General features: G+C 42.6%; 1 protein-coding gene across 1 annotated transcript in view; it reads right to left on the bottom strand.

Moving 5' to 3' along the window:
- TTBK1 (tau tubulin kinase 1) overlaps nt 1-13,306 on the bottom strand; it is a 103,847-nt gene that overhangs the window by 36,000 nt on the left and 54,541 nt on the right. Inside the window, exons 7-11 of the mRNA XM_051613983.1 lie at nt 9,979-10,044; nt 8,374-8,466; nt 7,546-7,671; nt 1,801-1,955; nt 627-846 (exon numbers count right to left, since the gene is read on the bottom strand). Of these exons, the coding sequence (XP_051469943.1) occupies nt 627-846; nt 1,801-1,955; nt 7,546-7,671; nt 8,374-8,466; nt 9,979-10,044 (660 nt within the window). The remainder of the gene's footprint in view (nt 1-626; nt 847-1,800; nt 1,956-7,545; nt 7,672-8,373; nt 8,467-9,978; nt 10,045-13,306) is intronic.

The raw sequence follows: 13,306 nt of genomic DNA on the forward strand, positions 1-13,306 counted from the left end.
CAAGAAAGGTCTGAGAAACAGCTTAGGGATTATGAGTAAAAGCAGCTGAAGTACACACTTTATGCAAGCTAAAAATTCTAATATGTTATTGGAATGCAGAAATATGAAACTATTAAGTGACAGTGTCTCTCACTCTTCACAGTGGTGAAACCATCCTTAGATGTTCTTTATAGATTCTGCTACCCTTAGTAAGGAAAGTTAAAAAATTGGAAGAGAAAAAATAGTGATGATTGAAGATGGAGAAAAAATATGGCTTATGAAGAGATTTCTGATGAAGTTAATTTACCCAAGAGGTTAGGACACAATAAAAGCTTGGTTTATAATTTCCAAACCATTGGCAGAATTCCACTGTTTCAAGTATCAAGATAACTAAATAATGACACAATATTGTACGAAAGATTCACTCTAGCATTACTGGCCACCCCAAATGTAATTTGCATGAAGATCCTAATTAATCCCAATGGCTTTTACTCTGCGAAAAAAAATTGTTTGCAATTTCCCATTTCCACTGGGAAATTCCTCAGTGCTTTTTGGGCTGCACTATGTGGATCTGGGTGACTTCTAGCAGTCTATGAATCCATTACCCTAAATCCAACAGCCACAGGAGACAAATAAATGTTCTTTACTTTGCTGATGCTGATCCTGAGTTTGTTGCGATTCACATCTGTCTCCTCCCAAACTTCAGGCTCGTTGAAGGCTGTATTTGGAGCCTGACCAAGGCCTTCAGCTGGCCGACCTGACAGCACAGGAGGAGCATTCTCTTGATCACTCAGATGTTCACCCTGTAGGACGTCCTCAGTGTTCTCACGAAGCAAGTCCCCAGGTACTGGAGTGACATTAACCACCCTATGGAAAAGACAAGAATTATTAGCACTTAAAGAGGGAGGCTTACCACAATGCTCCACAGAAATTCCTTTGCAGCTTTTAGGGTATTATGGGGTTGAAAAAACAGGCAGTCTAGCATTATCCCAAATATGACAACCTGAAACTGAACAGGAGGATTCCACCTAACATACACTCACAAAGAGAGGGGGCTGGATCAGTGAAAGCATCTTGGGACCCTTGATACACAGCCTGCAAACTTCTTCAGAAGTGCCATTACACAATATTTAGCTTAGAAGAAACTCCCCCTCTTTGCTTCAGCAAATGAGGTTTAATAGGCCTTAGAGCTTTTATTTTGTATTAATATTAAGCTTTTATCTTCTATAACATTACTAAGGTTTATTGTTATCCCCGAGTGTCAGCCCCTACGAAAGCACCAGAACACACCAGTGAACTAAGCCTTATCAACTTCTGGTTGGACTCATTTTGATCTCTGAGCACCAAGCTCTGTGTACCTTTGCACCAGCACATCAAACACCCTTTAAAGGTTGAGGAACTGTGTTTGAGCCATGACCAGCACATGCACTCTGCTGCTCAGCTCACTGTCAGTCACACACCCACTCCACAGCAGGGCAACAACTGCCTTACAGCAGCACACTCACAGAAGCTCCAGCCATGTGTGCCATATAACATACAAAATATACAAACACATGGGCTCAGTCAATCCTGGCCAAAGGTCTCTACATATCCCTTAATGTGACTCCAACCCACACACTCATCCCTAGCAGAAAATGTGTCTTCTGGACAGCAAGGGTCTGAAACTGGATTCCAACACCTTAGATACATTACAAAGTCAAATTGTGTGGTGGCTGCCATGCAGCTCCAACTTCCCAGGATCATAATGGCCTTGAAATTTTTCAAAAATGAACTGGTTACTGAAGATGTTCACAGTCTGACTGGCACAACTGCAATACTCACCCAAACATGGCTGCTGTTTGCCTGGTGTTTTGCTGTGGTGGAGTAGAGGTGCTAGTGGACAACAAGATATCTGTACCAGCTTTCTCCCAGTCGAAGGCTTCATTTTCAGTGATGCCTCTTTCTTTCATGCTGTTCTCGAAGACGGACATGATTAGCTGGAATAAGTTTACAACAACAATTTATGTTAAGTAGCTTAGGGTGGCTCTCACAAAAAATCTCCAGTACAGGCATGAGGACCAAGGGGACTTATAATCTCCATCTTGCCTACAGAAGGTACCAAGAAATGAAAGCAAATGTCACAAAATTGTGTCAGCTGTTTGTCAGGTTGGTTTTGGCTTGGTAACTGAAATGTCTTTAAATCTATGGAAGAAATGCATGCAATGTGTTGACAATGATTTGAAGAAATCTTGCAGTTGGCTTATTACTCTGACTCTAAAGCCTTAACTTGAGCTTTCCTGTAGATTAGACATACACGGAACAGTACACTTGATTTATAGAGTCCAAGGGCTGCCAGACCACAACAGAAAAACACAGCTCTAGGATCCAGACTGGTTACAGTGTCTGGCTTACCTACAGCTTGGTCAGGGGCCCTATGATATGCTTATGCCCACTGTGGCCTGCCACATTTAGCTGCAGAAGAAAATGAAATTGAAAAGGGATGATACAATTTTCTTTATAAGATGGCAGGTACAAATGCTCATGCTGACATGATTCACATTTGTTGCTTTCTAAGAACAGGTACCCTTCAGGAGGGAACTAAACTACTGGCAACAGTGCTCCATGGATCAGTGCAGCACCCAGGGACATCTGATGTGCAGCTGTCAAAGGGAAACTGGATGCTATTGGCCAACACAGCCGTATGTGAGGTCCTGCATTTCTAATAAAATTATTCAACTAAATAATGCAGAACTGAGAGGATTCAGCCTAAAATCTATACAGAGAGAGATAATATAGTGACAAATACATTTGTCTTATGGCTTAGAATTGGTACTAAGTTATGAATAAAATTTACCATGAACAAGCCCCCTTATTGTTTGCAATTATACTCCAGTTCTATTTATCAGTATGACCAGAAGGCCAGGAGAGCCTGCCACTTCCTACTACCTCCCACCAAACTGCAGTAAAATGGCTAGTTGCAGCTTTTACTTGAGTTATCTTTTTTCCTCCTTTTTGTGAATCCTAGAATTAGATGCTCCACTCCTGCAGGGGCACTGTGTTTGCTGAAAAGAATTCCCAGAGTTGACTGTGGGTCAGACCAAGGAACAGGAAACACCTCTCCACAGGGTGGACATGACATAGCAGTGGTAGCAGCTTCTTTGATTTGAAAGGGATCACAGTATCACAGGATCACCAAGGCTGGAAAAGACCTTTAAGATAATCAAGTCCAGCGATGTGACTGTTGTGACAGTTTGACATGATGGGATTGTTTCTGCTTGTCAGCCTCATGTCACGATGCCCCCTTTCACCTCTGCTGGAAACAGGATCTGTGCTGCTGCTGTCGGCAGGGAATTCCTTGCTCAAAACTCAATGTGAGTAACGAAAAGAATCACAGTCTTGCTTTTAGTAAATGCATTTCTGGTACTCAGTACCCTTACATGGATGTTTTATCATGAATTTGCCTAATTACTTATCAAACACATAAGCTTTTGGACTACACCTGTCTCATGGCAAAGAATGCACCTTTTTGCTCATGAAACCTGCCACCTACCAATATAATTTGGCAGTTCTTCATTTGCATACCAGAAGAAGAAGCAATCAATCATCCTCTATTAACTTCTTGCCACTCCACCTTTGATTTTAAAGATGTTTTGAACATGTGAGTCCTCTCTTTTATTTAGAGTGTACTTTCCTAGTCTAAGTATTTCCGCATCTGGAAGTGAATCTATCTCCAGCCTCTCTGATACCCTTCCCTACAACTTCTGTGGTTTCAAGATATCTTTTTTGAGATGCAGGAATGGAACCATACACAGTATTTACACACTGAGAAACTCCCTGGTCTGGTGCGGCCATTGATTATGCAGGTTGTCAGTGATGAGGTTGCAGAAGGAAGTCCAAAAGTGATCAAAAGGGACTTCAGGGCACTGGGGCAATTGGTTGAAGGATCAGGAACACAGGTAGTGTTTTCCTCAGTCGCCTCAGTGGCAGAGAAGAATACTGAAAGAAACAGGAAAACACACCTGACTGGCTCAGAGGCCAGTGCTACCAGCAGAGTTTTGGGGGTTTTTTATCATAAGGAGGTTTGCATGGCACCAGGCCTGCTGGTGACAGAACAAAGCTGTCTCAAAGGAAGAAAAGGATTCTAGCTCATGAGTTGGCAGGGCTTATTGAGAGGGCTTTAAAATAGGTTCAAAAGGGGAAGGGAATAAATCCAGGCTCACTGGAGATGAGCTTAGGGGTGGCATGTCAGTGTTTGGGGTGAAATCTATAACCCAGCCCAAATGCATCTACACCAATGCACACAGCATGGGCAACAGAGAGGAGGAGCTGGAAGCCCTTGTGCAGCAGGACAGCTATGACTTAGTTGCTATCACAGAAACATGGTGGGATGACTGTCATGACTGGAGTGCTGCAATGGATGGCTCTGAGCTCCTCAGAAAGGACAGGCAAGGAAGAAGAGGCAGTGGGGTGGCTCTACAAGTTAGGGAGTGTTTCAAACTGTACAGAGCTCATGATTGTGATTATAAGGTCAAGTGCTTATGGGTAAAGATGAGGGGGAAGGCCAAAAAGGCAGATATCCTCTTGGGAGTATGTTACAGACCACCCAACCAGGATGAAGAGGCAGATGATGCATTCTACAAGCAGCTGGCATGAGTCCCACAGTCACCAGCCCTTGTTCTGGTGGGGGACTTCAACTTACCAGACATCTGCTGGAAACACCACACAGCAGAGGAAGCATTCTAGGAGGTTCCCTGAGTGTGTGGAAGAGAACTTCCTGACACAGATGGTAAGCGAGCCTACCAGGGAGGTGCCTTGCCAGACCTGCTGTTTACAAACAGAGAAGGACTGGTGGGAGATGTGGTGGTCGGAGGCTGTCTTGGGCTTAGCAACCATGAAATGAGTTCTCAGTTCCTGGTGAAGTGAGGAAGGGGGCCAGGAAAATCACTACTGTGGACTTCTGGAGGGCAGACTCTGGCCTGTTTAGGACACTGGTTGAGAGACAGTCCTGAAGGGCAAAGGGGTCCAGGAAGGCTGGACATTGTTGAAAAAGGAAGTCTTCAAGGCCCAGGAGCAGGCTGTCCCCATGGGCTCTAAGACAAAGCAGTGGGGAAGACAACCAGCCTGGCTGAAGAGGGAGCTTTTGCTGCAACTCAGGAAAAAGAGGAGAGTTTACCACCTTTTGGAAGAAGGGGTAGGCAACTCAAGAAGAGCACAGGGATCTTGTTAGGTCATACAGATTAAAAAATGAGAAAGGCAAAAGCAAGAGCTTAGTCTGGCCTCTGTCATAAGAGACACCAGAAGTTTTTGCAAATGCGTTAACAACAAAAAAAGAGTCAGTGACCCTCAGGGTATTCAGCCCCCTGAGCTGGAAGACAGGAACAGAGAGCAGAATAAACCCCCATAATCCAGGAGGAAGCCATCAATGTCTTGTTACACCACCTGAACACTCACAAGTCCATGGGGCCAGATGGGATTCACTCAAGAGTACTGAGGGAGCTGGTGCAGGAGCTTGCCAAGCCACTCTCCATCATTTATCAGCAGTCCTGGACAACAGCGGAGTTCCCAGATGGTTAGAGGCTTGCCAATGTGACACTCATCTACAAGAAGGGCTGGAAGGAGGAACTAGGGAACTACAAGCCTGTCAGCCTGACCCTGGTACCAGGGAAGATTATGGAGAGACTCATCTTGAGTGCACTCATATGGCAGGTGCAGGACAGTCATGGGATCAGACCCAGCCAGCACGGGTTCATGAAAGACATGTCCTGCTGGACCAACCTGGTCTCTTTCCATGATCAGGTGACCCACCTAATGGATGAGGGAAAGGCTGGGGTTGTTGTCTACCTGGACTTCAGTAAAGCCTTTGACACTGTCTCCCACAGCGTTCTCCTACAGAAGCTGGTGGCACATGGCACAGACAGGTACACTCTCTGCTGGGTAAAAAACTGGCTGGATGGCCAAGCCCAGAGAGCTGTACTGAATGGAGTTAAATCTAGTTGGCAGCTGGTCACAAGTGATGTTCCCCAGGACTCAGTACTGGGGCCAGTCTTGTTTAATATTATAGAATCACAGAATGGTTAAGGCTGGAAGGGACCTTAAAGATCATCAGGTTCCAACCTCCCTGCTACGAGCAGGGAACCCTACCACTAGGCCAGGCTGCACAAAACCTCATCCAACCTGGCCTTACACACCTCCAGGGAGGGGGCTTCTACAACCTCCCTGGGCAACATGCTCCAGTGCCTTACTATTCTCATGGTGACAAATTTCTTCCTGATGTCTAACCTAAACCTCCCTGCTTTCAGTTTAAAACCATTACCCTTTGTCCTATCACTATCTGATGAAAAGCCCCTCCCCAGCTTTCCTGTAGCCCCTTCAGGTACTGGAAGGAGCTATAAGGTCTCCCTGGAGCCTTCTCTTCTCCAGGCTGAACAGCCCCAATTCTCTCAGCCTGTCTTCACAGCAGAGGTGCTCCAGGCCTTTGATCATCTTGGTGGCCCTTCTCTGGACCCTCTCCAATAGCTCTATGTCTTTCTTGTGATGAGGCCTCCAGAGCTGCACACAGAGCTGTCCCACAGTTTCTCTAGGTACCTGTTTCTGTACTTAAGAATCCTCATTCTGATTTTATTCCTCCTAGATTTAGTCATAATTTCCTTTACTGCCCCTGAGAAAAATCTGCCTCTGTTCTCCCCACAACTGTCCTTGAGGATGTGGAAGACAGCAATCAGATCTCCTCTTTGACTTGACTTCGCCAGGCTGCACAAATCCAGTTTCCTCAGCATTTCCTCAGTCCACCCCTATTCCTCTATAGCCCTCCATCTTAGTGGCAAATGTAATTTTTTCACTGTACTATCCAGAAAGTATTTGCCTTATTTTTTTCTTTTTTAAAAATTGTGCTTGCTATGCTGCAACACATATGTGGCTAAGACACAAAGCAATGTTGGAGGTAGTTTGCTGGAACATCCTCCTACCATTTTCCCACTCATCTGATGCACTATCAACAGGACTAATGTAAGACTGCACAGATCTGCTAATAAAATGTTGTCTTCAACAGTCTGGCTTTAATGTACAGAGAAAACCACTGTGATAAAAAAGAGACAAAGAATCACGTTGCCTCTGTTATCTTCTGTTAGTTGAGCTACTGTAACTGATCAAATATATACTGATAGCAAACAGTAAATGGGAGGAAAAAATGTTAAGATTAATACTAAAGAAAGAGATAGTAGTATCTGAGGCCCATATGAGTCTTCAAGAAAACAAAATGGTTAAGTGTCCACTGTTGAGCTGTTGGCATAGACTCTTTGTAGACTTTGGTAAGGTGTGCTAAAATTCTGTCACATTTGGAGTATCTCAAAACTTTTGTGTTTTAATGAAAGCCAAAAGTACTCTGCTGCTTGGGAAGAGCTTTCTGGTCTGGAGTACAAGATTATTTTAGGCAGGGGTGGAAGGAGAAGAAAAAACTTTGGAGATGTTGAAGAACTCTACAGTCCCACCTTTTTCTTCTGGTCCAGATACAACATTTGCATGGAAATGTTAGAAAATCAAAATGACAGAGTGCCATGCATCAGACTGGTAACAAAGAATGGGTCCCACCTGGTAGTCTGGCTTGGTGAAGTAGTCTAGGCTTGCAATGTGATCCAGAAAAAGGTGGAACTCTGAAGGCATGTGTTTTAGCAGCATTCGGTGTTCATATTTTTCTTTTATCATGCCAACCTGCTCCTGGAAACAAAGAAAATATCTGAGAGTCAAGCTCTACTGCTTCATATTCATATAGTCTTACCATTCCTTGAATACCATCTAGTCCTATAATTCCTGGAACATAGCCTCTTAGACCCAGCACTGTCTCTACACATTGCTCCTGTTTGGTGCCAACTAGCAAAGCAAGGTTGATCACTGCAGGCAAAGATCAAAGAGTAATCCTGAATCAGAAACACTCTTCAGAAGCTGTCCCTTCAGCAGAGCCTCTGCAAACGGTGCCATGTTTCTTTCCATGGCTTTTATTTTCTAGCACAAAGTATTTCCAAGACAACATGAACATTTGCTTTATTCTGTGTAACTTCCCAGTTGCAATTCCCATTTGCCTTGTTTGGCATGGCAAAGCCTTATCCTCCCGCCTTTCTAAAAGCTCTGCTTATTTGGCAGAGGACAGTTCAGTCTTCCCGTTTCTGTTGTTTGCTTTGCAAGAACGTCAAAGTCACTTGATCAACTACGATTAACTCTGTGCATAAGAAAATGTCCAGCTACTCCAAATAAGGCAAGCTCCACACTGTGTGTCAGCATCTTGCAGCAAGATCTGATGAAAAGCAGGCTCTGGCTTTACTTCAGCAAAAAGCTGCACTGAGCTGCAGGAGGAATAACAAGAGTCATAATAAAAAAAATAAAGTAGCTCCCTATGTTAAGCACAGACACAAGCTTTCCTACCTTGTCTTTGATCTTTCGCCATGGAAGCTGACCAACTGCAAACTCCACCAACATGTAAAAGAGGGACCACAGATCATCATGTCTACCCATCTCCTGGAGAGAAGAGAGATGAAGACTGAGGAGTAAAGTTCCATGATGCTCAGGGTTGCTCTCCAGATGAGCTACCTCATTTTAAAAAGCAGTAAGAGAAGTCAGACTTCCCATTCTATGATTAAAGAAGCCAGATTGAAGACTAAAGATGCAAAATCAAGCATTTATTAAACTTGGCAATGTCAATACATTCACCTTAACCTCGTTTGTTTTCTTTTTTTGTGTATATATTAGGAGAGTGTTTTTTTCTATACAACAAAGCACAAGTCTCTCCCTCACTGAGTAAACAGGAGTGGAATATTTATTAATGGCATGTGAAATAACCTAGATTAAGAAAAAAAACCCCCAAAACAAACCCATGTGTAGAAAGTATTTTTTATTATTGTTTTTAAGTTAAATATCATTCAAACTCTTTTCACAAGACAGTATCTATTCAAGGGCTTTTGCAAAACACTCATTGTAAAGCACCACAACCATTTACACATTTATAACATTTCCACATACTACTCTTCTCCTAGCCTAGCAAACAGAAAATTGAAACACGGGGATTAAGGCTGAAACCATCAAAGTACATTAAGTCATTTTTAGTGCCCAATATCCAATGTCTAGAACATGATTTCTCAGAATAGCATGCATTATATAGCAAATTTTGTGTCTAAATGTATCTGCAGCTGATGCCAGCTACAGCTGGCACTATCTAGCTCTTTCAAAAATTATACCTCAGGTTTCTCAGTGCCTCCCAGAAAACAACATAAACTTGTGATGGCATTCAATTGCCCTCCCCGTTAGGCTTTTCTGCCTTCTGCAGACAGTAGTTTCTTTCCCTAAAAAAAACTTGAAACTTCCTCATGTCACTGGTCATCCTACAGACTCATCCCAAATAAAGCCAGAAACCTGGAGGCAATGCAGGAAGGCTGACAGTTTGCATCTGGCAAGCAGGTAGCAGCAGAACCAGAGGACTTATGGTTTACTGTCAACACAGGAACATTACTGAAACAGGGCAAGCGTTTTGAGGAGAACATTGGATGAGACTTCTGGAAGTGTTTAGAATGAAATAGGCCAGACACTATGTAAATAATGGCTCTTCTCAGGGAAAAATAAGCCTGCCTTTCACTAGGTGGCTCTTCACCTGATGGCATGATGTTAATATTAAAAATTCCAGATGGAGGATGGATTTGAGGACCTGGCAATTGGTAATTCACAACCAAGTTTGCTAGCAATTAGCACCAAGCGGCCTGGCCCTTAACCTTTCTACTTTAGTGTGGGGTTTTACTGCCCTTAAGAAGTGTCTGATAATGCAATAATTACAATTATTAAGCCTGACAACTAGAGAGACTCCAATAACTGAATCACAATTTTAATTTTACAGTCAACAGCCTTGACCACCTAATGGAATGAATCTGATACACCTACTTCTTTAGGCAACAAACCAGAGCTCATGCCTCTTACTCCTCTGCTCAGAACAGGTTTCTGAGGAGAAATAATAATAATGCCTTATAACCCAAAAATACTCACTCGGTTTTTGTGTGCGTTCACCGATGCATAACGGACCGTTCCTCGAAAACCAGCAACATTGCGAGGCTGAAGGGAGATAACAGAAAATCTCAGAGACAGAGCAGATCTCTAAATCCCCTGTGCAGCTAGCTCCAGATAACTTCTTATATGCACTGTTACTTCATATGTACTCAGGGGATACAAAGTTCTTACTGTCTTCACCTGCTCTAGCAGCCAGCTAAACAGTGAGCATTCTTAAATTCTGCATTTCTAGAAAAGCTCATTTTACAGAGAGGGTAAGGTGGCTACAGTGATAGGTTAGAATAGTAACAGTCTAGGCATAGAGCTGAGAACATTATCCAAGATAGTATTTTCCTTTTTAAACTTGAGGTCGAGGGAGAAGCTAGTAAAGAAGTGCAAGTACAAGCCTGAGTCATTAATATTATGAGCTAAGCAAAGCCAGACAGCAGCCTGGTCAGGACAAGAACCAGGATCCCCTACTCTGACACAGGACAGATGACCATACATGTTTGCCAACAGTGCTTGTCAACATCTTCTGTAAGACTTAGACAAATTAAGCACCTCTGACTTTCACAGTTCTTGTTTTTTTCCAGATTCTTCCCAGTATATTCTAAACCATGTGTATTTACTTTCTCTTATTCTCTTTGGTTTTTTGCATCTGTGGGAAGCGCAGACTTGATACAGCAGCCTTGGGAAGAAGGCAGTCCACCAGAGACTATTACTCCAAGCTGGAGGCTTTCTCTGTTCTGGGGACTGAGCTACACTTCCAACTTTTTCCGCTGCTGCCCCCACAAGAATCATGTGAGTTCACTTACTGAAGATGCCCTTGTTCTGAAAAAAATGAATTTAAATAATGATATCCACCAAATCATAGAATCATGAAAGTTTGGGTTGGAAGGGACCTTAAAGATACTCTAGTCCCAACCCCCCTGCACGGGCAGGGACACCTCCCATCAGATCAGGTTGCTCAGAGCCCCACCCAGCCCGGTCTTGAACACTTCCAGGGATGGGGCTTCCACAACTTCCCTGGGAAACCTGTGCCAGTGTCTCACCACCCTCATAGTGAAGACTCCTTTCCACTTAGGTAGAAGCACCGCAGTTAACATCAGTGCTTTCAAAATTCATGTAGCAAAACCAGGTTCAGGCCCAGACACCTTTCATCATAAGGCTAAGCTTGAGGAAAGAACTGAACACACTCATAATTAAGATCTTATTCTTGCAGACATTTGAGCACATCAATAACAACTCTAATTGGGTAACTTGTCCCACTTAGGTCTGTTGATTCATATCTGTTCTTTCAGCTGTGCCTACACTTTCAGAATGAAGCTGAAAACTCTGTACTTCTATCCTAGGGCACCCTTCTGTCAGTTTAAATGTGTACAATTCAGTTGCTTCCTTTTGGGTACAGGGAAGCTGCTCTGAGTTCCAGTACTCTCAGAAAAGATAAAACTTCAAATGTTTTTTAAACATGTTTGGCAGCACTGTGCCACTAACACACACATGAATGGTGTGTAATGCAGATCTGAAGTTATATTGACTCCAAGCAAAAAAAGCTCTAAGTTTATCTTACAATTCCTTTACATTAATCAAATACTCTACATGGAGAACCCATATCCATATGCCATGCACTTGATGTGGCATTTAATCTTGCAGTACACCAGCCTGAACTAGAAGCTACTTATTTAGCAGCAGGTAATAGTGAAGATATTATATTCATGATCATGTATCTCTTTCTTCTTGGAGCATACATTTAGGATTCCCACTGACAAATGACTGCAAAACATCTTTCAGAATTCCTGCGAGTTTACTGATGTGAGTCCCTGAAAAACCAAATACTGGCCACTGGAATACATCTCTTGGCATCAGTAAATGTCCTCTACATACTCAAAAGCAAAAGGACATATCTCTTTTCAATTATGAGTGAAGCTAGTGTGTTTGGATACTTTTCATGAACCATAAGATAAAAAAGGTATTGTGAACAATTCTAGTGTGTAACCCATAATGTTTCCAAAACAAATATTGTTCAATGTTTGCAGTCCATACGAATTTGTCTTTTATCTTCTTTGCCTGCTTCAGCATCTTCAGTTATCAACCATATATGTACTGAACCAAGTACCACATGTGCTGGTTTCAGTGTGGTTGGCAATGTCTCTGAAAATCTTTTTAGATCAATACTTACTATTTTTGGCAGGCAGGCTATCTTTGCAGTCTTTAATTAGATCTATTCTGAAACCAACTCTAGGCAGTTTGCAAACGTATGCCCCTCCTCTTTCAGAAACAAACCAAAAGCTCAGTCATCTTTTAACTGTGCATCTGTCCCACAGCCAACATGAAACAATTCACCAAGCCAGCCCTGCAGCTGAACCCAAAGGGCTCTGTCTCCAGTCCTCTCTCACGTGGTATCTCAGCAAAGAGAAAGCACTGCAGCCGAGCACTTGTTTCGACAGGACAGTTAGGGCTCTGAACAAAAATGACAGATGCTAACTATGTTAGTAGCACATTTTAAAAGAGGTTTCACCTCTTTCAACCATATTTGACAACTCTCCTAGTCACAAGACAATTGGTCATGCCTTTTGACTGTGTCACTAATCACTGCACTCAGATATTTTCATGGCTGTGGAGATACCTTATTTTTCACCCAAATACACAGCTCCTGCCTGAGCATTTATCGTAGCACATCCTATATACCCAACTGTTATTGACTTTTGTTCTATTGATTTAATCAACATTAATTTTCCAGATTATTTCTTTACACACTACATTTCTTCCAGTTAATAACTTTCATCCCACCACTCCATTGCCCAGCAGTGGCAAAGAGCCCAGATAAAGCATCCTTGCTGTCCAGACCGGTCCATGTTTGATACAGACTGAAATTGCAACAGTTAGCAGCTTCAGACTATGGAATCATGTATAACTCAACTGACTTCAAACCATACATAATCTATTTTTATTTTTTTCCACACCAGCATTACTATAAAAAAATGTTACTCGGATAAAATGTACCTCTTCTGCATTCAGATGATGTCTAGCACAAAGCCTGAGTAACTTATTACATAGAGCTGTCAGAGAGATGACAGAGATACAAAATATATTGTATTGTGTCTGAACCTGGGTTAAAATGAGTTTTAGCTTGGGAGAATATTATCACCACCACAGGGCAAAAATTATACTGTGTTTCCTTCAATATATTAGCAATGTACCCTACTTCACGAAGACAAAATTAGGTAACAAAATCCTGTATGAAGTGGATAGATCGTTCCCAACTCTGCTCTTTTGTACCCATCAGCTTTTCATAATTCTCCAGCTCAAACACTCAGGATCATTTGTA

This window comes from Apus apus, chromosome 3 (assembly GCF_020740795.1).
Source record: "Apus apus isolate bApuApu2 chromosome 3, bApuApu2.pri.cur, whole genome shotgun sequence".
NCBI classification, from domain to species: Eukaryota; Metazoa; Chordata; class Aves; order Apodiformes; family Apodidae; genus Apus; species Apus apus.